Here is a 26,632-nt window from a genome sequence, read left to right as displayed (position 1 = left end):
TGCTGCCTACACAAATGCCAGAGAGAGACGCTAAATGAACCCCAGAACATATGGCGCTCTGCTGACAGAGCTCAGAAACTGGTTCTGCATGAGCAACACGGAACATCTTGAAACGTACGAGACATATGTGTTTTAGGAAGAAGATTGAAGTGTTTCATAATAAAACAGGACAAAGTGAAATACAAGCGCTGTATAAAATTTTAATTAAAAATTGGTTTTACCCTTCAACGTGCATATACAATATGCTTCACAGATGGATTTCATATTTAAGTATTATCCAAACCAAAAACGTAAATGAGACAAATAAAGCCTTCAAAAAATGGCACAGAGGCTAAAATGTATGTAAACACTCCATGATTGTGGTGAAAACAAGGCAGGCAGGGAAAGCAACCTTCTGTCAAGTGTTTACTACTGGAGTGCTGAATGAACCGGTTCACAGAGCTATCGCCTTTGAAAGAACACATGGAGCTCAAAGTCCAAAAATTCCAGTTGGTTTAATGATCTAAACATAAGCATCCAATCTACAGAAGTTCGGAGAAGTGGATATTGGCTGTGTTACTTTCAAACGATTTATTTAAATGACTGTTTTATAAACCCCTCATCCATGGCATCTGGGTGCGTTGATGCATATGGAAAGCGACACATTAAACTGCCCCCAACAGACTGAACAAAGATCTCCTTCTTTTGTGTCACCCCAACCCATCCTAAGAAAAACCTCCCCAGCAATTCCACAGAGTTAAGTAAAAGCCTGACCAAAGAACAGCAGCTCACCCTATGCCCTGAAAGGTGGTAAACTCTGAGGAACAAAGAGAGAAAGTTCTACAATCACTCTCCACCAAAACATGTCGGCCTCTAGGCCTAAAAGTTTTCAAAGCTAGGGACCATAGCAAGAGTAGCTCAGCTGATAGCAGCCGTCATAATGGAGCATCGTGGGGAAAGTGGTTTCAGATGGCTAGGTGCCACGGCTCTGTTAGATCAAAACCAACCATCCTGACTGGATGGGAATCCCCAGCAGAAAGCTTGCATGACCTCTGAAGTTGATATGCCAAAGGTAACGTTTAAATTTCCTACAGGTTTTCATCCAGAAAATTATCCTGGATTTCAGAATAGTTTTCCCTCACAAAGCAAGCACATGAAACTACAAGGGTGGTAGGTGATTAGGGTGCGGGGAAAGGGGAGTGAGAGCAAGAGTTTCCTTGTCTCTTTTTTCAATCTGTGGTGACAACAGTCAACACTTTCAGAGCCACAATCCGCCCCCTCTTCTTTTTTTTAAAAGATTGGGATCAAGATGTTCTAGTGGTGACCACTGATGATGGTTTGTGTGTTCGACCCCCCTACATGACAGAAATAGGAATTATTGGAAGACCTTAGTGATCTTTTCCTAGAATACCAATTTGTTTGTTATGGGACATAGGACTTGATCTAAAAAGACTTCCCTCTTTACTGCATCATCTCTGTCAATGAGGTAGTTAATTCAAGTCATACCCAAAGGCTGGCTTCTAGTGGGTTTATTGCTGTAGAATGGCTTGGTCACTGACTTCTAAAGTTTCAGGGTTTTCCCCATAAACTTTTTAGAGGAAAAAAAAAAAAGCTCAAAAGTCCTTGTCACACTCCACAACTAATTCCAATTTTTAAATCTTCTCAATAATAATCTGATAAATTTTATCATTCTCTTAATCAGACAAGTAAACTCGCACTGTCATAATTAAGACAGCTGTTAGACTTCACATGGTCCAAAGACTCTCTATTAAATTATAGTATTTATATACTGAGGCAACTAGCAAAATTTTGCTTTGCACAGTTCAATGTTGCTAAAATAACATCAAGTTTAGGACTTAGGAAGACGAAGATTATATAGTGATAGAAGGACTCACCACCTTCCACTCTAAGTGCAAGGCACATTTTGACCTTGACTCTACTAAGATAAATTAATAGCACAGCATACGTATGCATACATGTATACACACAGATGAAGTATAAGAACCTGTATAGAGTAGAAGAGACTCCAGTAGGAACAATGAAGGATTAGACATGCAGGATCAAGACCTAAACCAATGAGGTTGGCTAGGATTTTTATTATAATGATTAGACTCTAAGCCACAAGCTGTCAGAGTTGTATATTCTCTTTCTCAATGGACTCTGTCAGATTTAACATCAGACTCCCATCTCAACAAGAATAGTGCTTGTTTATTTTTGACAGTTACATGATAAAAAAAAGTAAGAAATTGGGAAATCTACAGTAAAGCCCTTTTTATTGAATAGTAGATGGGTCTTGGTGAGGTTATTTTTTTTAGGAATAAATCGCTTCTGTAACAAATTCTATCTCAGGATCTTTAAGCATTTTTCCCTGTGTAGGAGAGGTATAGTCTCTCTCTTTTATGGATAGGGTAACAAAGACACAAAGAGGCAGAGTGATTCACCACAGACTTCCCGAGTCTTCTTGTTCCCAGTTCTATAACTTAACCACAAGGAGAGGTTACTCACTTTGTGCAGTGTCTGGAGTTCTTGGAGATGCGTCCCCGGGGTGCTCCATTTCAGGTCCGAATGCGCTCTGTGCCTTTATCAGAGAAGTGCCCGTTCATCCCACACATGCGCCCTGTGACCAAGCCTATATAGGGCTGAGTGGGCAAACCGCCCTCTATTTCTTCTGTACTACAAAGCCCCACAAAGGAATCTCTGAAGCAGAAGGGTGATGGAGCTCCCACAGGGGGACACATCTCTAAGAACTCTAGTTACTGCACATGGTGAGTAACTTCTTCTCCTTCATCGAGTAGTGTCTTATGGGTGCTCCACTTCAGATGACTTCCTAGTCATAACCCCTTAAGGAAGCAGAAGGTTCATAACAGAGTCCAGCACTGAAGAAAGGACTGTGTTGTCTATTGTAGAATCTGATCTTACAGCATGACCCAAAGCCTAATGGTTGGGAAAAGCAAGTACTGAGGTCCACATTGCAGCACTGCAGATTTCCACAACTGAAACGACCTCAAGTTGGGCTACAGTTGTAGACTGTGACAGAGTAGAATGTGCAGTCACTTGTAGGGGAGGTTGAACATCAGCCAAACTGTAACAGGTAAGAATACATTCAGAGATCCATTTAGAGAGTCGCTGCATGGAGATGGTGGATCTCCTAGGCCTGTCTGCAATAACGGCAAAAGTCTAGGGGACTTCCTGAATGGTTCATGGTTCAGTTTTGTCCAAGTAAAAGGTCAATGCCCCTTTAACATCTACTGTATAGAAGGTGGCTTTGGGTATTGTCTTATGCAGCTTAGGAAAGAAAACTGGAAGGTGAATAGTCTGATTAATGTGAAACTCAGAAGAAACCTTAGGTAAAAGTTTTGGATGGGGTTGTAATGATACCTTCTCCCTGGAGAAGACAGTAAATGGAGGGCCTGCCATTAGAGCCCCAATCTTCCCAACCCTTCGAGCAAAAGTGATGGCCACCAACAAGGACATCTTCATAGGCAAATGTAACAGAGAGCATGTAGCTGGCGGCTCAAAGGGCTGTTTCATGAGAGAGTTAAGGACAAGACTGAGATCCTAAAGCAGAACAGAACTCTAATTTACAGAACAAGTTTCATAAGACCTTTCAGGAACCTCCTTGTGGTTAGATACGTGAAACCTGAGAAACCTTCTACTGGTGAGTGGAAAGTTGTTATTAATTCTAAGTGAACCTTGATGGAACTCTCAGATAGATCTGATATCTTCAGTTCCAACAGGTAAATCCAAGACTGTGGAAAGAGATGACTGGACAGGTGAGTGATGAAAGTAGTTATACCAAAGATGATATCTTCTCCATTTCTGGAGGTAAGTGCATCTTGTAGATTTTTTCCTGCTATTTAACAGTACAGGTTGTACTTCTGATGAACAGGACACCCCTAATTCCAAGAATCATTGAGGAACCGTGCCTGGAGTTGCAGAACATTCAGATTGGGGTGAAGTGTTTGACCTGCATTCTGAGACAATAGTTGAGAATTGAGGGCAAGAGGTAAGTTCGATGAGGTAAGGAAGCCAAACCTGCCTTGGCCAAGTTGGTGCAATCAAAATGACCCTGGCTTGGTCCTGCTTGATTGTGTTGAAACTTTTAAAAGCAGTGGAATCAGTGGATAAGCATCAATAAAACCCTTTGTTCATGTAATGAGAAAGGTGGTTGCTAGAGATAAAGGCTTGAGTCCTCTTCTGGAGCAGATTTTTTTGCACTCTGTGTTGGCTGCAGTGGTGCAAAAGTCAACCTCTGGAAACCCCCAAATTAGGAATATTTTGTAGAGACTCACAAGTCCAACTCCCATTCACAATTTAGGATAAAATGTCTGCTGACATCATTTGCCATGGTGTTTTGTATACCTGGGAAGTAAGAAGCTGAAATGACTCTCTGGTTGACTATTTACCAATTCCAAATCTTTATCGCTTCGGTGCAGAGCAAGGGGGGACACACTCCCTGCTGACAAATAATATAATATATACAAGCTATGTTGTCCATCATGATCTTGATTGACTTGTTTTTGATTAGGGGAAGAAAGTAGAGGCAAACATTTCTGACTGCCCTCAATTCTAGCAGATTGATGTGCAAGCACTATTCTTGTTGTGACCGTTTGCCTTGGGATACATGAGGATCCAAGTGTGCTACCCATCCCAAGAGAGAAGAGTCTGATGTTATCATGACCATAGGGGGATGCTGGATGAACAGGATTCTTGCACAAACCTTGCAAGGATCCTTCCACGAGGTGAATGGCTGAGTAGAGTTTCAGACTGTTTGTTGGATATATATGCTGTTCTGAGTCACTCCTGGACATACTGAAGATGTAACCTGGTGTTCTATGTTACGAAAACGGAAGCTACCAGATGACCCACAAGTTGCAGCCATGTTCTAGCTGGTATGTGAGGCCTGAACTCCATTCTTTGGATAGAGCAAAAAACCCGTCTGGAGACTTCCTCGTCATCGAACCCAGGAACATTGCTATAAAAAATATACGCAGTATAGGGGTCAAGGCCGATTTCTCAATATTTATTTGTAAGTCTATACTGTGGAAAATTTAAATTGTTGTTTGAATTGCTGACAACACCTCCTGATAAGACCACACTTTGAGGAGCTAGTCGCCGAGGTACAGACAGACTTATTCCTAGACGATGGAGGTAGGTGGCTACAATCACCGTTATTTTTGAGAAAATCATTGAGGTGGAAGAATGGCTGAAGGGTAGGAATTGGTAGTGATCGACTATGAAATGAAGAAATCTTTTGAGAGAGGGATGAATTGCACGACATAAGTAAGCATCTTTGAGGTCAAGAGTTGCAAACCAGTCTCTGGACTTGGGGGAGGAAATTATAGCTGCTAGGGACATCATTCTGAATGTCTGATGTACTTAATCAATTGTTTGAGATCTACTTTTGGCCTCCAACCCGTTTTCCTTGGGTAACAGAATATACCTTTGACAAGCCCTTGTCCTTTATGTTGAAGTGGAACTGGTTTTATAGCCCTTTGACTTCACAGTGATGTGATCTTGTGTCAGCAATTGATCGTGAGAAGGTCCCTGAAGGGAGAAGGAAAAGGCAGGTGGGAGGGCAGGATGGAGATAAATTGGATCATATAACCAGAAGTAACAGCGGCTGATACCTATTTGTCTGATGCATGGGAGACAGTAACCTGTTGGTATAATGAGAGACAGTGTCCAAATTAAGGGAAAGGGGTGGAATAGTGTAGCCGAGAAACCCTATCAGGTGGTTCAAACTCTCGGCTAAACCCTCAAAAGTGAATTTTGGGAAATGTTAATCGGCTAGGATGAAGTATTCAAGTTAGTCACTGGCTCCTTTTTAGAAAATCTTGACCTCTTAGCCGACAGTTCAGATGGTCTACGGAGGGTGGAACATTAAGCAGGATGGGATCTTTGCATGGATTGAGTCCTGCTGAATTTCTTTTTATTTGCAGGCATGTATATCTCCAGGAACCTAAGCGTAGACCTAGAGTCATTTAGGGAATGAAGTGAGCTGTCTGTGGAGTCCGCACATCACTATTGCAGTGGAAATAGACTTGGCTGCAGTGTCACCCACATCAAGTAAAGCCTGCAAAGATGTCTTTGCCACGAGCTAACCCTCCTTTATTATGGCACTATACGGATCTCGGTAAATGGTCAATGAAAGCATTAAACGTCTCATAATTCTGGTAGTTACATTTCAACATCAGTGTTTGGTGACTCACAATCCCAAACTGTAATGTTGCCAAAGAGTAGCTTTTATGACCAAAAAACTCCAGCCACTTCTGGTCCTTGTTATACGGAGTAGCTTTAGAAATACGCTGACTCCCCCTTTCATTATCTATGTCTACGACTAGAGAATTTGGTGCCAGATATACCTATCTCATAGAACTGGAAGGGACCTTGAAAGGTCATCGAGTCCAGTCCCCTGCCTTCACTAGCAGGACCAATTTTTTGCCCCAGATCCCTAAATGGCCCCCTCAAGGATTGAACTGACAACCTTGGGTTTAGCAGGCCAAACCACTGGGGCACATCTCCTTGTGAAAACAAAAACTCAGAATCCCTGGCTGGGGACATAGTATTTTTTATTGGCATACTTGCACGTAGGGGGTTCCACTGCTGGAGTTTTCCAGATGGTCTGGCCTGGCTCAAGGAGAGCGTCATTAATCGGCAGGGCCACCTGTGCTGAAGTAGAAGTCTGCAATATGGCCAGAAGCTTGTAAAGGGAAGGTGGGTGAGAAAGGACCGAAGGCGCTGCACTCACACAGCCCTATATAGCCTCAGAATGGGGCATGTGGATGTGTAGGGTGCAGGCGAAGTCTGAATGGGCACTGCTACCAAAAATCTCCGATCAGAGGCACAGGTGTATGTGCACCTGAAGTGAGGCACCCACAGGGACACACCTCAAAGAAGACTAGCTTCTTTTAACAGATTTCTTAGTTTTCTGGTGACTCACTGAAAACTTCAGGTGAAGAAATCTTGAAGAGCTAGTCTATAAAAACCCAAACCACATACAGTACAGAGAACCTGGAGCACTTTCCTCATCAAATGAGTTTAAAGAAGTTCAAATTTTGAGCCTAAAAATTCTCAGTGTCTTCATTACCCGAGGAGTTCCACATCGTCCGCTCCATCTGACATGCTCAAGGGACCAGGCTGAGGTTTCTATCCTTCTAGCTGGGAAGCAAGATAATGCTGATCCTTAAAGAGCTTGACACTTCCACCTCTTAATCACTACAGGGCAATGCTGAGGGATTTTTAAAGTGACTGCTATTTAGCAAAGAGCCTGACTTGTGATTGAGCCCCAGTGTTTGTACAGTTTGTGTTTGCGCAAACCAAGTTTCTGCCCCAGTGGGAATTGAGACAAAAGTAGCCTCAATTTGACTTATTAAAAGAAAAGTGATTAAAATATTACGCTGATTACATTTTATGTCACACACAATACCAAAAAGGCAAATAATGTCTGGTTAGAATACTTCTGAGCTATGACAGCCCAGGGGAGGAAAAAAAAGACTGATGCAATAAACTCTAATTCTCTCAATCTATCCCATTATTTCTAGATTTGAGTAGGCAGGTAAAATGGTGGTGGTGGAATTATGCCATCCTACTGTCACTAACACACCACTTTGTGGATGGCAAAAGATAAGGACTGAGCAAGAAAATGCTATTTAAAGCTCTGCCCAGGAACCCAGAAATTTGCATTTGATAGAAGGGATTTAAATTGTATTAGAAGGCAAGGTGCACTAAACAATCACAGTTTATTACTATGTTGGTTCACTGCCTGAGACTATACTTATCGCACACGGCAGTAGCAGAGGAGAATCGGTCTTCTCTGCACTTGAGCTATATGCATATTAATCGAAGGTTAGCCAAGCACACAAACAGGGGAGGGGGCCAAACACTTGTTTTAAAAACGGCTTGCAGATTTCAGAGGGACAGAGCTGTGTGGCTTGACTCTTACGTCACATTTCGCTTACACGTTTTCCCCTAACAACAGAACTGGATTCCAATACAGGCTTTGGAAGAAAACCCTCAGCTATATCACGGTGTACATATTACAAGCACAATCCTGCTATCAGAGAGGTGGTTAGCGGATACTGATGATACTAGCTGATTCTAAGAGGCAAAACATCTACACACAATAGGAGCGGGGCCAAAGGGTGGCCATTCAATTTATAGCACACGTTATGTTATATAGCAAAACTTCATATGGAGAATATTCCTATCCAGCAAAATTCAAATATGAACGCTTCGTTTCCTCTCCCGTTCTTCCTAAAGGAAGCCCAGACTAAGCAAGCCTGTAAGTTCCCCACAAATTTAAAGAACCAGGATTGCCACCTGTCAATCAGGCTAAAATGGAACTTAAATTACAGCCTCGTCTTTCCCACCAAACTCCTGCCCTTTTAGCCCACACTTTCTTTCTATGCTCCAACTCATTATCCTGTCTTCCCCCATTCCTTGATTTTCTGGCTGCACATGTGGGACTGGGGTCTCCAGTCTCACACACAAGGAGATGGCACCTCTATGTTCAGCACCTCCCATGTGTTTAACTAATTGGGCTCAAATTAGTAACTAATTGGCTGAATCAGCCGAGATGGGTAGTGGTGAGTAGCACTCCTACCTGAACAGTAGTAAAGGGCATGCTTACAGTTTTCACGCAGCTATGACGCTGGGGTCAGGCCAGGAGGGAATACTGAACAAGGAGGGGTTGACTGCATGGGCAGGAAGACAGGACTCATGGCGGAGTGCTCCTTCACATCAGGAAATCATTTCAACCTGCACTTGCAATGTAGATTTTGGTTGGGTAACTCTAGGTCACATGCTGGCAGAGAGCCAATCAAATTCTGCCTTGGCTTTTCATGATGCGTAAGTGGTCTTCCCAGTTCTTCCTGCCATCTTTTCATTGGTCATTTTTATCTATTACAAAACTATTGTAGTACAGACCAATAGGGACTAGAGCCACAGAGAAGCAGCCCAGTTTAATGGATGAGCACAGGGCTAGGATCCAGAAACTTGTACATTCTAAACCCTCCTGTGCTGGTGAGTACCAAGCTTTGGATAAGTCTGTGCTGTACATGTCCATCTCTAAAAAGTGACTTACTAATACTTCTCTACATTATAGGAGGTCGTGAGGGTTAAATAACTGGTTAATTTTTGTTTTGCACTCTGAAAAGCTAAAGCACTGCAAAGGCCAAGCATGGGCTAAAGCACTGCAAGGCCAGGAACATGGAGTTGTTAATCCAGCCATTGGTTTAGCTGTTACCAGGAGCAGAAATGCCTGTATTCAGTACATTTCCTTCAAAAGCCCCCTTTCCTGAAGCTACGCTGCACAGCCTTTCAATGTGTTCTGCACCTGACTTACTCGTTCGCTGGCTGCTTCCTTAAATCAGTTAGGTTATCTTAGTATTAAAGCACGGATTGGAGTAGGCCAACATTTAGTCCATCCCCCTATGTTGGCAGGTTACAGTCCTAGATTTCTGCCATCTGTACAACTAGCTTTGTCCAAAAGCAAGATATAAGATGGCACTAGTGTAACTGAATCTGTCCCAGCTGCCTGCTTCTGTAGCGAATGCGCCAGGATACACATTTCCTTTTGAAATGGGAGAAACAAGCGGGAGATGGACATGCTTGCCCTTTTAAATCACTCAGATGGGCAGCTTGCCCTGGTCTGTTAATGTGGGAGCTGTTCACTGTGAGGCTGAAAAGGTTCCTTCTCCTGGGAAAGCATCCAACTACTGCCGAACATTTGGTGGCCTTTAACGAAAAGATGCAATTTCTGCCAATACATCCCCAGCAGGCTAGTAAGGATGGGCTCCAAATGTGGTGGGATTGTGATGCAGGGACTTCATAATGCTTGCATGGGGCATCTGGCTCTAGCCGACGAGCTCCGAAAGTGACCCTGGAAACTTTTAGACATCGTTACATTGGGATGCATGAAGAAGAGATGTTTTCTTACAATATATAGATAGTTATTTTCAAAAGAGCTTACCAGTAATAGAAATTTCCTGGCTGAGAGTGCTGAGAAACACTTTCAACACAGCTACATGGTTACTATTGTATCAGAATTTTTCCCTTCTCCATTTCTAGACCTGGAATGAGCAGACATTATCCTTCTAAAAAAATCCCTCCAAACAGATAGTCTTGTACTATGATCATCTCACTAGCTGTTTAAACACTGGGGCAGGTTTCACTTTCAACCACTTATATTTAAATTGCTAATAACTGAAACCGAGTTGGCTGCAATCAAAGCCTGCACTGATGACTGATAGGAGCATTCACTTTACTCAGCGCCTGCTTCAGAACTGAAAAGGACGAAGAGGGGGTGGGTGAAATAGCACCATCCTAGCTTCTTAAGGGAACAATGCGCCTGCTTAACTTTAATGGTTTCGGATTTTCTTTTTATTTTAAAATTTTGCTTTTGGGGTCCCAGCCTCAAAGCCCCACTAGCCCAGAAGAGTTCTTCCCAGTGAACATTCCATGTTAAAAAATAGAATACAAATATTTGTTACACAAAAATAATTCTCATTAAAAATAGTAACCTTGTGCACTGTACATTTCTGGTTGTATTGCTATCAGGAGGGTATTTTTCTTTTTGAAATGGTGCCACAAGCTTTTTTGTACATGTTTCTGTATATTTTCTCCAGGCTGTCTTCAAAGATAGCTCTGTGGGGTTTTCCTTTATACACAGCTGCACGGTTGGACCAATATTCACCATTATCCAAGTGAACGGTGGTGTTCTGCTGAGCCGATGAACTGTTAACACAAGCAAAGCCAAAATGATCAGTCTGAGGAGAAGAGGAATCATGAATCTGCAAATGCAGTGTGAACCCAGATACAGTGCTGAGAAACAGAGACATTTTACAAATAGAAATATAATTATACTGAAATTATTCTAAGAAACAGAAGCCCATGTTATTAAAATACAGAAGACTTAGTTCATGTAACCAAGTACACTTTGTAAATACCTCTGCAACAGAGGCAGAATTCGTTTTGGAACAGAATGTGGTTGCTTTACGGTATTTTGACTGGCAATGTGACTAGGCATTGAGCCCTATGCAGCAGCTACACAGGATGTGTGTGTCCTTTGAAGGTCAAAATGTAACCATAAGCAGCTATTTCAATATGAAGACAATCTATTCAAGGTAAATTAAATGATTGCAGTTGCAGCTATAATGCGTTCTATCCTCACCATCTCAGGTTAAAAATATATTTTACCAAATACATTATGATATAATGGCAATGGAACGTTACTTGTTTCTTCCCATTATGTGTCAGTGTTTTAATATTTGTAAGAAAAGATTTTCATATACCAGCAGCTTCCAGAATTCATTTTCCTAGAACCATCAAGTAGAATTTATCCTCTGAAAGTCTTCATTACCAAGCACTGACAAATTTTAATGCATTTATATATCTAAGCTTCATGGACTGTTTGCTTTCTGTTAGAACCTTTGAAATAAATGGTTGCATTATAATAAAACCAACCAGTTTGATTTTATGTTATTATATCTGAAATTAGGTCATCAAACATTAAAAAGGTAAAAATCAGTTCTGGGGTAAATTTTTCAAACACACCTAAATGACTTAGGTGTTTTTGAAATGTTTACCCCTGTTCTCTAAAGGTTCAGATCCCAACCCTACCATCTTCTGAATGGGAAAATAAACTGGACATGTGAAGTTTACTGGTGGCCATTTTTGTCTAGAAAATAGAAGTAAGATTTGATTTTACAGCTAAACTTCAAAATTGTGTTGCTTATGCATATATTGATCAAGTCAAGTCAGCAGAGTGACAGAATTTCCAGGTCTTAATATTCTGTCTTGAAGTTAATATGTATTAAACGATGTGACAAAAGGGGGAACCAATGTATGTGAAATTATTCATGAGGGTATTTTTAGGTAGCAACAGCATCTCGTACTGAGGTTTCCACTGAAAGGTGCACTTAAAACAACGGGAATGGGGTGGGGAAGAATGAGAGATTTAGGGCCAGATCTCTAAAACCTGGTCTCCCTTTTTGCAGATGATAAACAGAAGGTATAATCTTCCACTTACAATTATATGCTGGGGCACAAACAATGTAATTTGGAAGCCAGTCTACAGGCTATAGAAACAGGGAGTTGGGTGAAAAATGCATCAGCTGTGCCCACAATTGTGGGCACAAGGCTGAAAATGCATAAAGGCCATCTTGACACTTAATCCCCCCCCACAAAAACAGGCCTTGGTATTTTAAATCAATTGACTATTTGCAGTAAATTAAACATAGCTTTCCTTACCATCCAGGTAGAACTGCACTTTACAGCTTTGACTCATAAGAAATCAACACACAAGGAATGTCAAATCAACAAGAGATCCTCATAGTCCCATAGTGAATTTGGACAGTTCTGTAGAATTGGAGGCTAGGTCAAGATACCAGATTTGTATTTTCTTTTACACAGCCCATATCACTATCTATCCTCCAGAAGAGAAGTCACAGTCCACAGTCCAGCAAATAAATATCCTAGTGGGACAACGCATCCACCTTCATGTATACAACTCAACCAACAGTTCTACTTCCTTATTTAGATAGACTGCTCCCTATAGTCTGTATTTGCACTTCCTTCTACTAAAAACGTAATGTGGGCCAGAAAAACTAAAGTTCCTCACATGCCTCCATTCAAAAACCATCACAGTAGCAAACAAGGCTGACTCATGAAGAATGAGAGTAAAGTCAGCAGATTCCATATCAAGGTCATGACAAAGCCTTAAAGCTTAAGGGCTGTCTATTTTTGGTGCATTTCCATTAGTCACTCCTTGCTCATGAGATATTCAGCATTGGTATGGACAAAGACAGCCATGTTACAGAAAAGCCAGTCTCCTGTCTTAACTGGAAAGCATCCTGACAATCTGAGCTAAGTGACCTGGGAATTACACACACACAAATCATTAACAGCAGGATTTCTGCACACAACTCCCCACTCTGAAATACCTGTCATGTGCTTTTATTCCCTCATACATCTCCTTTAGGAGTCCCAGAAGTTCTTTTCAGAGTGAGTCATACACTAAATATTTCACACAACATGGACCTTTTCCATACTCCCAGTGGTTTTCAATCATCTACTTTACTGCAAACATTTCGTTGGCAGTACCATGTCCTTCTCTGAACTCTGTCTCTGTCCTTGTATCCTGTTAACAAAAACTGTGCAAACCCTGAGCAGTCAGATTATGTCTCTTTGCCTTTTGTGGAGTGGAATTAGTGTTGCCAGTGTCTAACCCCAAGATGCAGTACTTTCCCAACTTGAATGCCCCATTTCATATCCCGTCATTTCTTGATGCTGTAGTACTGGGGTTATTTCCCCCCGACCCCCTCAAGGCTTGAAGTTTCAACATCAATCTTAAAGTCTCAAAGCTGCCTCAACACAGAGATGTGTGTACACAGACACACAGATACTTTGTTTGCTTCAACTGTCAGGGCAAGGGAACATAAGGGATACTGCCACTCCCTTATCCTAAGTGTAAGTATAGAAGTGTTATCAACGCTTATGTAGCAATTGCTCTAAAACTTAATAAAGAGAAAAGTAAGTGTTCTCTGACAGAAGAGAGTATGATTGTTATTGTAACCCTTAGTTACACCCTAACTGCAGAAATTAAAATGTAGGGTTTTTTAAACGATGCTAATAGCAAACCACTAAATGTTACAAGTTCACTACACTGCACAATATGAATGTTCTTCCTGTCTGTACATACAATGACAACTTGGCAGTCATTGTGAAAGTTTGCATCACATTTAAGTGTCAAAACATAGTTATTTTAGGTCAAAACCGCCTAGACTTAGCACTGCAATTCTGGAGGGTTTTTTAAAAAACAAAAAGCAAAGGTACATAGACCTAATAATGTTTTATATGTACATTGGGATTTCTGAGGACGAAAGTTAGTGAAACACACTAAGTGTTTCACAAACTACCACCAACACCCTTTCCTCACCCTCCCACCCCCGCAACTGCAACCATCTCTAGGGGGTGGGAATGAACCAATGAATGCACTATGAGTAGGAACGCTGGAGCAAGAGCTTCTTCAGATGAAGAGTGCCAGAAAATACCAAGCCTATGTAAATCAGATAGGACCTCAATTTTTGAGGTCTCATCTGAAATACATACACTAAACTGTCGAGTACTGTGTTTAATCCACCCTATCACAGATGAAGCATAGAGTACGACACTTGATCTTAAATTAAAAAAAAAAAAACCTCTCTCAGTTACATGCCTGGGAAAAGCTGTCTAGCTACTAAGCATCAATTTTCACATTTCTGTAATTTAAAAGATAGCAAATTTTCTATTTTGTAAAAAGTATTTGGTTCTCTGGCTGAGATTATAAAATCCAAATTACTGCCCAAGGATCATTTTTATGACCATGTACATCCTGAAAATAGGGATTAATGAAGGTTAGACTGACAGTGTCAATCATAGCAGCATGGAAGACACCATGATAATTAACTGTATTTTGCTTTTAGGTAAAAAATCTTAGTAGGACTAACTCAGAGAAGCATTTGGCCATTTTACAGCATAAATGGAAAATGAATTCTTTAAGTATCCATTTTGCAGCTAGATGTTAGCAATGTGATGTACATGTTGTTTCTATACCAATTACCAGACAGGACAGTATATATCGTAGTAACCAAACTTCATACCTGCTCTGTAGTTCACTGCCACATAATGAGTCTTTACATGAAATGTCTCTTGTCTTACTTGAGTCTCCTTTCGATGAGTTACTCTCATCCTAAAAAACAGAAATCAAATTCTCATTAGCTCGGTTTCTGATTACAATAGTTTCATTTAGAAATAGTTTCCTTTCATTTAGTAAATGACTATTAAACTGCTTACATTTCTTGAGGGAGAGAAAGGAAAAGGTGTAATGAACCAAATACTACCTCTGATCAGTTTTAATTAAAATCACTGGAACTCAGCTAATAATTTTCAGGTAATAAACTGGAAAGAATTTCTGGGAGGTGTACATCCAAGGGCCTGTGCAGAGGATGGTAGTCACTCATGCTCACTATACACACACAGGGTTGAGTGCTAGGAAGCATGCTGGTGGCAGCACTGCATTTGTATCTTGCAGAAGGGGTATGTGGGGCTCAGGAGAAGGGTATGTCTTTAGTTTAATGGACTTTAAGGTAACTGTGATGTATTTACTAGGGTGACCAGATGTCCCGATTTTATAGGAACAGTCCCGATAATTGGAATTTTTTTTTTTAATATGGGCTCCTATTACCCCCCATCCCCGTCCCAATTTTTCACACTTGCTATCTGATCACCCCAGTATTTACTGACTCTGCAGAGATAGTCTTAAAAAGTAACTACTTAGGATTCTTCATCTTCCAAACTTAACAAACAAAGAATTAGTCCCCTGTGCAAAAGGTAAGTAGCATAATACCCACTGAAAGTCAGTAGAGCAACCAAGACTAGAAGGTAGGAATCCCTTTGTGACGGGTCCCCCGCCCCCCTGGGGTGCCACTTAGAACTGGGGTACTACTGGCCCGCCTGACCCACCAGCCTGGGTTCCCTCTCTGCTGTATTGTTGGGCAGCCTGCCAAGCCCTTCCTTGGGCTTCAGACTGAGCTTTACCAGCACACGTACAGGTAGGGACAGACCCAGCTGCAGCTTCCCACAGATGCTGAGATCAGCTCTGCAGGGAAAGGCTCAGCTAAGGAACTACCCAGTACTCAAGTGCACCCCACCCCCCTCTAGAGGGCAAATCCAAAATTATACCATCTTGCGCTGCACAGAGATTCGTACAGTGTAAGCTCATGAAATTCGCCCCCTCCCTCAACGTGGAGAGGAATATACACAGCTTTCGGCCCCACAGTTATGTTTTCCACCCACTGGTCTTAGACAAAACAAAACAAGTTTATTAACTACAAATGATAGATTTTAAGTGATTATAAGGGAAAGCAAACAGATCAAAGCAGATTACCTAGTAAATAAAACAAACACACAATCTAAGCTTAATATACTAAAGAAATTGGAGATGTGTAGCAAATTCTCACCCTAAATGTTGTTTTAGGCAGATTGCAGAGCATCTTGAAGGCAAGCTGCACTTGCTTGCAACTTAAAACTCCAGTTATTCCTTTCACAGGACAGAGAGCCCTCTAGCCTGCGTTCAGCCCTTCTCCCCCAGCTCAGTCTTTTTGTTTCCTAGGTGTTTACAGCAGTCATCTTGGGCGGGGAGCCAGTGAAGAAGGAATCACGATGATGTCACTCCCCTGCCTTAAACAGTTTTAACATATGGTGGGAACCCTTTGTCTCCCAGTTTGATTCCTGTGCTGGGTCAGTGGAAAAACACTAGTATTATCATGGAGTCCAGTACCAGGTGACTTGGTCACATGTGCCCGGAGGGCCCCACAGCTATGACTCAGAGGCTGTTTGCAGTGTCCCCAGGAAGGCTTCCCAGGAAGGCTCCCCTGGCGGGAGATTAGCATCCTCTAAAACCTATTGTTCTCCCTAATGGTCCTTCCCAACCAGCCATCTAGACTGATTGCATTCCGCCTAATGGGCATTCCCCAGGTGTAAACACATTTGTAATAGATGCATAAACAATATTCCTAACTTCAGAGACAAAAATGATACATGCCTACAAATAGGATAATCTTATCCAGTAAATCATAACTTTTTCAATGACACATCACATGACCTATCTTGTATAAAATACATCACAGTTATGCCATAATCCTATCATAACAATATCTTGATGAAGAATATGGGGGCGTAGTTCACACCCTTCCCTTGCTTAGCCACACCTACTGTGCAGGAATAGAATAAAAGACTGTACAGAGTCGAAGCTAGAAGATGTTTTCAACAGAAGCCAACTGCTGCAAGGATTAGTGAACAGATTACCTTTCACGTATGCCGTTAATATAATCAAATTGGTTGAGAACACAAAACTGGGAAACAGGACAATGAATATAAAGGAAAAGAGAAATAAAATGGAGAGCAAGCTGAAAGGCCTAGGACTGTGGAAAGGCTAACGCTATTTATCATGGAGAAATAGAAGGTAATGAGGGTGCATGTGTAAACAGGAAATCTGACTCTGCCCTCAGCAGGCACACTCTACAAAGCACCGAGCAGAAGGAATCAGGTGCAGTGATAAACCCTGAAATGTTTGCCAGAAGCAAATTAAATTTTGGAAGGCATAAGAAGATGCATCAAATGTAAACAGGAAGATGCTGTCCATAGAGCTGTCTGAATAACTGAGTTTTCGGTTTGCTAGCAGGTCCAAAAAAGAAAAAGAAATCAAATATTCATAGGAGCAGGGACTGGAACACCCAGGTGAGCGCTGTAACCACTAGGATTATAGTTTAGAGTTGTTCTCACTCTCTCTGGCCCAACGGATATACTACATGGAACAGCTTCAACAGGAGAAGACGGAGAGCCCCACCCAGAATACTTTATAGCCTAGTGATTAGGGCAATCACCTGGAAGGTGGGAGACCCGAGTCCTTCTTCCAGAGTGGGGATTTGAACCAGAGTCTCCCAAGTGCCAGGTGGGTGCTCTAACCACTGAGCTACTCTGTATAAGTGGGACGTGACCATTGCCTCCTCTTCCGTTTTGTGAATGGTACCTACATCTCCTGGTGAAGCCAGCCCCCCCCTCCCCCCCCAAAAAAATCTAAATATTTCATTTCAATTAAGGCAAAATAGTTCATTTCAACACTTCCTGTTTTTTTTTTGTTCTCAACTGAAACAATTTGCCAAAAATCAACAAATCCACAAAACGTTTTGGGCCACCCAAAGCTACATGTTTTGGCGAAAGAGCTTCAGATTAAATATTTCGCCCAGCTCTAGTTTTCCCACATGTTATAATTAGAGCTGTAGTAGCCCCCTTTAGAATATTCTCCAGAGTTTTGGTCACAGTATTTTAAGAAGGCACTACAGATATAAAAACTAGCAAAACACAGTTGGCTGATGTTGCACTTGATCTCAAGGTCTGTGGTTATTTGGAAAGGTTAGAGACATTAGGCCCTTGCTCTCTGGAATAACAGGAATTAGAGACCCTTCCGTAGTATAACAAATTTGGACAGGAGTGGAGACCTGAGCCAAGATCTCAGTTTCCTGTATGCTAATTTGCTTGCCGTATTATTACGTCCCCTCCTCATCTGCCTCACCTACCTGTTGCCTTCTATCACAACCTAGATTTTGAGATCTCTAGGATAAGAAGTGTCTTTCTACCGGGTGTTATAGAGCACCCTGAATTATGGTGCCTCAGGTGATAGTGCAACACAAATTAATGATACATAATAAATGTCAAAAAGCAATTCTCTGCTTATTTAAGTGAAGAAAGGTGATGTGAACATGAACAAAAGAGAATAAGAAGCAGAGCTTTTATCTGAAAGCCAGTCAGTTATAAGTGTACCAAAAATAAAAGATCCCATCCTGCCTGATGTCCTGCCTTCCTGTTTCTTCCCAATGGGTCTCACTCCCACCTGCCCTCCTAAATGGGATAGTCTTTTTGGGCAGGGACAGGGGGTCACAGAGACTTGCCTTCCCATTGTTCAACACAGCCTATACTAGCCCATCCAATCACCTGCAGAACTGGCCATGTCTGCTCAAGCCAACACAGCACATCCTGTCAAGTCTGGGTGAGCGTGAGGGAGAAATGGTTCAATATGGCAGTAAGAGACAGGAAGCCCCTAGTGCAGAGACAGCTCAGGAGTGTCATGAGGCTTTATTTTTGTGTTCTCAAATGATGACTTTTCAAGACAGGGCCAGTGGAAAAGGGGGGCTTGGAGGAAAAGACTCACATTTCCCCATTTGCAGTTCCTCTTTAATAGTTAAAAGCCATTTATGGCTTCATGGGAAGACAATGTAGCCGGTCATCAGGCTGTGTTAGCAAACTAGTAAATCCTTTTATCTTAGAGTCATGGTCTGGTGTTCAGGAGAAGCAGTCAAGGACTACTGGAGCTGGTTTAGGCTGTGCAAACTTTCATTACACATAGGTGCTAGACCATCATAAAATTCAATTTGCCATCCTAAATTCATTGGAACATCAGAAGAGGCTGACCTGAGCTGTACCTGCTTTTGAGTGCTTAGAACACAGAAAAATGTTACAAACATCTTGTATTTAACGGGCCGCAGTGCAGCTCACACAAGGTCGTGAAGTTCATGTACAATTTAGGGAAGGTACAGCGTGTGCACTTACATTTAGTCAAATAGACTTAACACGCACAGAAAAAAAGTCTCTCTAATAGCTTTGAAAAATAGCCAAGGGTGGACAGAAAAAAATCAGATTAGGAGACTAGGTTCTCATGCCTGAATATGAATGGGTGGGCACAAACATATGAATTATATGAATTTTAGTTACTGTCTATACTGTAAAACTGGGGATTCAGACCGAATATCTTTCATTTGACAAGAATTTCAGTCTGTGCGTACACCTAGTTTTGTAAATAAATTTGTAGATTAATAATTTGAAAAGTCAAATTTTTGTCCTCCCTCCAAAACAGAAGTTGCAGAAGCTCATGGATGTCATTTTAGGCTAATCAGTAACAATTCATTCTCATCCCTTCATGTAAAGAAGTCATATATAGCACGTGAGGGTCCTGTGGCACCTTTAAGACTAACAGAAGTATTGGAGCATAAGCTCTCGTGGGTGAATGCCCACTTTGTCAGATGCATCTGATGAAGTGGGCATTCACCCACGAAAGCTTATGCTCCAATACTTCTGTTAGTCTTAAAGGTGCCACAGGACCCTCTGTTGCTTTTTACAGATTCAGACTAACACGGCTACCCCTCTGATATATATAGCACCATTAGTGTCAAACTTTACCTTTCAGTAAATAGGAAAATCGAACAGTCTAACGTCAGAGCAGGTACAATATACCACACAGCTGGTAGAGGGCGCTAAGGATACACGTCACTGAACAAGTATCGCTCTCAGAGGGTATATCTATACTACAATTAAACACCCATGGCTGGCCCATGCCTGTTGACTTGGGCTAAGGGTCTGAGCCTCGCAATCCAGAGCCAGCAGCCGCTGAGTCCCTGGCTCGAAGCCACTAGGCACAGGCCAACTGGCAGTGTATACATACCCAGAGAGGCTGCATGGAACTTGGAGTGCGAAGCCGGGGAAGCATGAAACGAGACATGAATTTTAGCGTGAGAAAAGGAGACAAGGGAGAGTTAAACAGGAAGTATGGCAGAACATAGTGAGGAGGCTGGGTTGGGGGTAGAGATGAGGGAAAGTATAAAAGCAGAGTGGAGCTATGGAGAGCTTTGACAACATGTGGATCTTAGCAGATACATTCTGGATGCACTAAAAGAGGAAGAGAAGAGGGGAAGGCCAATGAGGAAGAGGTTACAGTAACCTAGGGAGGAAATTACTAGAGCATGGACTATCACATTGGCAGTGGGTGTGAAAAGAGGAGACTAATTTTGGAAGTATTGTAAAAAAGGAAATGACAAGTTTTGGCAATGGTTTGGCCATGATGGAAGAATCAAAGACTAATCAAAAATGACACTAGGCATGAGAGCCTGTAATACAGGAAAAATGGTGGTGGCATGAGACAACGGGGCGAGGAGAACAGCCAAGACTGGGTTCACTATCGTGAATCATAGGTAGCCGCAAGATGCAGAATTGGAAGTAACAATAAGAAGCAGAGAAGTAGATTTATGGATAACTACTACTGTAAAGATAGTTATGGATGAGATGACCCAGAGAGAGTGGGAGGACAGAGCCAAGAATGGAGTCCCAGGAACTCGGACGAAGAGGGAGAGGAGGAGAAGATAATGCCATAGACTATAGAGCTAGTTAGAAAGGAAGAAGAAAAACCAAGACACGGTACATTGAATTGGAAGACCAGGGCCAAGGAGGTGTTATCAGTCCTTTCAAAGGTGAAGAGAGAGCTAAAGCCATTAGATCTTGCCAAGATATTATCATGGGTTTCTTTTGCAAGAGTGATTTTGCCACTTGACTCTACAGAGCTAGTCACAAAGTGTCAAAGAGAGTTGGTAGGAAGGAATTGTCCATATGATCAAGAGAGGAGGGAAAGTATAATACAGTAGTTGGGATTCAGTAAGATTTTTATGATGGGAGAAAAACAAGAGAATGTTAAATATTAAGAGAACGTAGAGGATAAAGATGAGGGAAGGAGAGGCGCTTGGTCTCATGTCCAGTGACAAAAAAAGTGTGACAGCACCAACATCTCAAATCAACTTTTGAACAAAACTGATCTATCCATACTTGCAGTGAAACCTGAGTACCGGTATAATTGCTATTTGTGCCGGAGTGCTGAAGATGTAGGAGTTTGTATTTGTGAAGTTCTCAGTAAAGAATGGTTTAAGATACTCAGTGCTGCAGTAAGGTGGTATGGGATATAACATGCTTTGCTCACCCTCAGCTATGTTGCATGCACAGGTGGAGCGACAAGAGAAGTCTGTGCTTTGGAGATAAGAGATCTCGCGAAGGGAAATTTCTCTAACAGTATTCACTCCATACAATGGTAGAGCTTCAAGAGGGGAATTATCGGACTAAATGGAACATCACAAAAGCGTTTAACAGATTGTCATACTGTTTAACTTGTCAACAGAGCACAAAGGACATAGATGAACTTGAGCAACTTGAAACTTCAGGAAATAGGTTCAGACTAAAGAGATTTCTGGCTACATAGATTTGAGGTTTTTTAAGCACAGTTCTACTCTGAAGAGTGTTATGAAAAAAAGAAGAAGAGATGCCTTCTTGTCTTTGGATAGGGTAGCACAACAAGTCAGGAGACCAGTTTCTATTCCCAGCTGTGCCACTGACCTACTGGGTGACTTTGACAAGTCACTTCACCGTTCTGCACCTCAGTTTCCCCATCTCTAACACTAGCTCTCTTTCGTAAACCCTTTAAGTTCCATGGATGAAAACATTTAAGTATTTATCACTACTGTGTAGATCTGCTCCAATTTGAGTTTTACTAGTGTTTTTATTCTCATTACCTCTGACTAGCCAATACAGCTATAGGAGAGTGACTTGGATTCCAGTCTAGCTTACAGATCAGCAGCACTGTTAATTGCATTTCAACTACAGAATTATTGTTGGGGGACCATGAGGCAGAATGAACACATACTGACTTTCAGATTCCAGGTTGAGTTAGGCAATTATAATAAAATCTTTTTACTTGTAAATTGATTTGACCTGGAGTCACCAAGACACAAAAACGGAATCTCATTATGCCAATTTTACAAAATCATTTTCAGAGCAGAATTGCTTTTATGGCTGTAGAAGCTTAACTTTTAAAAAAATCTTGGCCTATGTTTCTAGGACTCCGACACACTAGAATATGGGTTCACTTATCTGACTACAAATGCCCTTAAGTTCTAACTGAGAGAAGAATGAAATTCACTGATCTAAGGCATAAACTTCTTATTTACGTAAAGAACACTCTTCCTCCACCATTCAGAGAAGGTCAGGTAATGAAGAAAAAATTACATGCATCTGAGGAATAAAGATACCTGTACAAAACAGCTGAATACAGTATCCCCGGCTGGGTGACGTTTAGGCACCTGGGAATTAAGCTTTCTGAAGTCACATAACACATTTCTATTAAGTTTATTTTAAATGGGAGCAGGAGAGAGAAATGTAAAGATTAACACAATGTCAGTATCCCTTGACGCTCTGTGAGGGAGTTACCCACAACCCCGTCCATAAAGGCTGCATAGTGCCTGCCATACTGTCCATGACTTACACAGAAAATAAACCTTTTATTACACAAAACCTATAGGAGGCACAATTTTTTTCCTAAAATATTTTGTGGCAAATAATGTTTTTTAGCTTGTGAACATAAAACTTACAAATGTTAGCCTTTGCCTAGCACTGTGTGTCCTTAAAATGTTTTTCACTCGTTTATGGATCTCTTCTCCATTTGCTGGTGTAGACCAACCAGAGTTAAATCTATAAGAGAGAGGGGGAAATAGAATAAATATTCTTAGTTTAAAGAGGGCCAACACTTTTTGCTGTGAAGTTTTTTTTAAATTAAGAAACACAAATTATTACTTTCTGTTTGGAATGTATAGAAGGTTAAAGTTCAATCCTCTCTTTCTCCTCTGGGATAGAGCTAAAGCAGTGATACTCAGACCTTGGTGGTATTCAGGAGCCAAATTAACAATCAACATTACCCAAAAGAGCCACAGTAGTGTGAATTTATTGTTTCATTTACTATATATTCATATTTAAGCAGTACAACAGGGGAAATACTTAGCATATATATATATATACACACACACACACACACACACACACACACATATACACACACATATATATATTAGTATTCTCACAAAAAATGACTGACCAAGTATTATTATTTTATCAACTACAATTGGTTAATAACATAGTAAAAGCATCCTGATTGGTTAATAACTTAGATTGGTTAATAATTAAATCACACAGCATTTTAATATCGTGTGCAGCAATGAACCTCAGTCTGAGTATCACTGAGCTAAAGAAACCTTTCAAAGGTGTGCATTGGGAAAAGATAGCCACAATTTCAATGATGTGCAAGCGTTGTCCATATTATCTGTGCACTGATTTGTAACTGTAAAGTTTGTGTGTCATATCTGTACTATTGCTATGGTATAGAAAAGCTAAACAATCATTTCATCCCCAGCAATGAAGTCCCATTTTCTCTTCTTACATGAAGAATTAGATTCATTAAATTCCCTCCACCAAAATGAATCAACAGAACAAACCCCAAACCACCAAAAAAATCCCTGAAAGTCACAAAACAGTTTTATGAAACTGCAAATTCAGTTTCCATCTTACAAGACGTAGCAAAGTTTTAAGTCTTAGTTTTTTTTAAAAAGACGCCCATATCAAAGAAGAAACTCCATCTGTTAATGCAAAACAAACGGATGGATTTTATTCTTTCATAACATGCACCCTGTTTATTTCATTTTACTTGAAAAAGTAATTTAAAAAGATTTCAGTTTTACCTTTCCCCATGCATTTAACTTTTCAGAATAGGAGTTAATCTTAAATAGTTATTTTTCTCCACTAAGATTTTGGGATCAGCTCTTTTTACACGCCTTCTTCATTGCTGACCTAACTTTTGCTGTCTCTCTCACACACCCCTCGCCAAACTCTTTACTATGTTAGAATATTATTATTCAGGTTGCAAAGTCCAGCACTCAGAAGTTAGGAGATGCCAGAATTAAGGTTCCCTGTGCAACCTTAATTCAGCCCCCTGGCATCTACGCATTACGATACAGTCTTTCATTAGATGATCAAGTACAATTTTTTCCCACAAGACCTCTGCCTCAATCAGTGCAGTGGATTTCTTCTGAAGATAAAACAGGGCTGTGTAGTGAAGGAGGCTGTTATCTGTACAACGCCTGTCTCATTTGTTGCAGAATTTGGAAGTCATGTAGTGAATGAGGCCAAGGACTGCAGGAAGAGAAAGGCTGGTCTTCTGGTTAAGGAGTTGAATGCTGCCTGGAGGATGGATTTCTATTCCTCCTGCTGCCACAGTGTTCCTATGTGATGCTGAGGAAGTCACTAAACGATATGTGATCATGCAATTAAAGACTATGACAATGCATATGCACAAGGGAGACGAATTAAGGTTGCACAGAGAATTTTAATTCTGCCATTACATAACTTCTGAGTGTTTGACTTTGCAACCTTAAAAATGTTCTTTTAACAGTTTTTCTGTGTGTAATTTCCTCGATTTTTAAAATAGCCAACTGAAAAAACAGGATTTCTACCATGTTGCATCATATTAGCAGGGATGGAATCTTTAGATCCACTACATAGTCCTCTGCAACTTGAGCTAATGGAGTAACTGATAGCAATAGTAGGTTGTCAACCTCTGTGAGGACCAGCAGTAGAGTGGTATGGGACCTTTGCCAGCAGGTTTCACAGATCTCTCCCCCCAAGCCCCGTCACCTTGCTCACCTAGTTCCACTTCCCCCTTTCCAGCTCCACACCTGATCTCTCTCTCTGCTCCCCACACAGTAGCTCCCAGTCTCTCCTCTCAGGCTCCTCATCCCATCAGTCTCCCCCACACCTTCTCCCCCGTTACTTTCCCCAGTATCCACCTACACTGGTTCCGAGCTCCAGTCTCTTTGTCCAGCAAGTCCCAGTTTAAGAAGTCTCTACTGAGCATGTGTGAACTGCAATTTTTCAATGGCTTGCAATATGGCCAAATTTGGGGCAATTTTAATGTGGACAACACAGGGCCATACTCTGAGAAATTTCAAGTCCCTGCTCAAAAGCACGGAGATGCTCGCGCTGTTTAAAGAAAAGAGAACTCGAATTCTTAAACATGGACAAAATGTACCTTTCACTGGCCTCTTTCTCGGAACTCAGGGAATCGTTTTGGCTGAAATTTTCAAAACCAAAAGCATCCTGAGGCAGACACCCAGCATGGAAAGTTTCAGCCCAAACAGTTGAAGTCTGGTAAAGTTATTAACTACTGAAAATAGGGTCTTATGGGACACGTTGGGCAACCTTAATAATAGGCCAGGCTACCACCCCAGCCTATAATTATTATTGATTGCTTAGGCACAGTTGCTAGATAAAAGGTGGGGGGGGGGGGACTGTTTTTTGCTGACCAAGAGTTTGCAAAGAAGGAAGGCTAAACTGATGATGATTAAATATGTTTATAAAAAAACCCAAAGGTATTGCCAGGGCAGGTGGAGCTTGTCCCCCTTGGTAGGCAGCTCAACTAGGAGAAGGGAAACTCCAATTTCAAACCAAAAGGTCGCAGGTTTGGATAGCTGACCTATAAAGCTCATCCAGCAGACATGCTTATGTGAACTGATGTCTATGTCAAGTACCCCAGAGAGCTAAGATGTTCCCTGCAAGCTATGTACAGCAGCCTTATTTGACTACCGTAACTAGGAAAAGGCCGCTAAGAGAAGTTAAAGAAGCAAGTGAATAAGCAGACGTGCAAGTTGGAATGTAGAACATTCTCTGGAGGAAGTCTGGAACTACACAAGGTCTGAAAATGAGGCGAATAGTAAACATGACACGTATACAAAAGATCATAGGGAAAGCTGTAGAGCCAAGATGCTGGTGGAGGGTTACAAAATCTATTACTCGGGGAATTAAACTTCCTGAAATAGTGTTGTAAATTGTTCCAGATGAAACCATGCACAGGCATATGATGGAGATTACCAGAAGGTTGGACTGACTAATGGATGTTAAATTGTGTTGGGAAGATGTCACTATTCGTATAATAAGTTGATGTGCACCACAGTTAGGAGAGTTCTCATAGACTTTAAGGTCAGAAGGGACCATTATGATCATCTAGTCTCACCTCCTGCACAACACAGGCCACAGAATCTCACCCACCCACCCACGTCTGTAACAAACCCCTAACCTATGCCTGAGTTATTGAAAAGTCCTCAAATCGTGGTTTAAAGACCTCAAGATGCAGAGAATCCTGAGAGGATCAAAAGAGAAGTTTTTCCAATGAGTTGCTGTGCCTTATTGGAAACATATCATCCAATGAGAAGACATTTATTGGAACAGATCTAAAATGAACACATTTGAACTGACAAGGCTGGATATGAAGCAGCCCATAAGGCACTGAAACCATAAACACATTTTCCATGAGGGGGGAAAGGTTCTACAGACTTGTCTGGCATTGGAATTGGTGACTGCACTTGCAGAAGAGGGAAAGCCATCTCATAACTTGTGCCAGTGGAGGACAAGTCCCAAA

The 26,632-nt window shown here is 41.4% G+C and overlaps 1 protein-coding gene across 2 annotated transcripts in view; it reads right to left on the bottom strand.

Moving 5' to 3' along the window:
• Nucleotides 1–471: 471 nt before the first annotated feature.
• The window catches only part of SPATA6 (spermatogenesis associated 6), a 64,414-nt gene continuing 38,253 nt past the window's right edge, over nucleotides 472–26,632 (bottom strand). For both annotated transcript variants that reach the window (XM_054037942.1, XM_054037943.1), the window contains 3 exons: nucleotides 22,761–22,860; nucleotides 14,622–14,710; nucleotides 472–10,716 (listed from right to left, as the gene is read on the bottom strand). In XM_054037942.1, the coding sequence (XP_053893917.1) occupies nucleotides 10,536–10,716; nucleotides 14,622–14,710; nucleotides 22,761–22,860 (370 nt within the window). In that variant the 3' untranslated portion in view covers nucleotides 472–10,535. The remainder of the gene's footprint in view (nucleotides 10,717–14,621; nucleotides 14,711–22,760; nucleotides 22,861–26,632) is intronic.

The sequence above is a fragment of the Malaclemys terrapin genome, chromosome 8 (assembly GCF_027887155.1).
Source record: "Malaclemys terrapin pileata isolate rMalTer1 chromosome 8, rMalTer1.hap1, whole genome shotgun sequence".
In the NCBI taxonomy this organism is placed as follows: Eukaryota; Metazoa; Chordata; order Testudines; family Emydidae; genus Malaclemys; species Malaclemys terrapin.
Note: the sequence above shows the minus strand (reverse complement) of the source record. Positions and strands in the feature narration are given on the sequence as shown.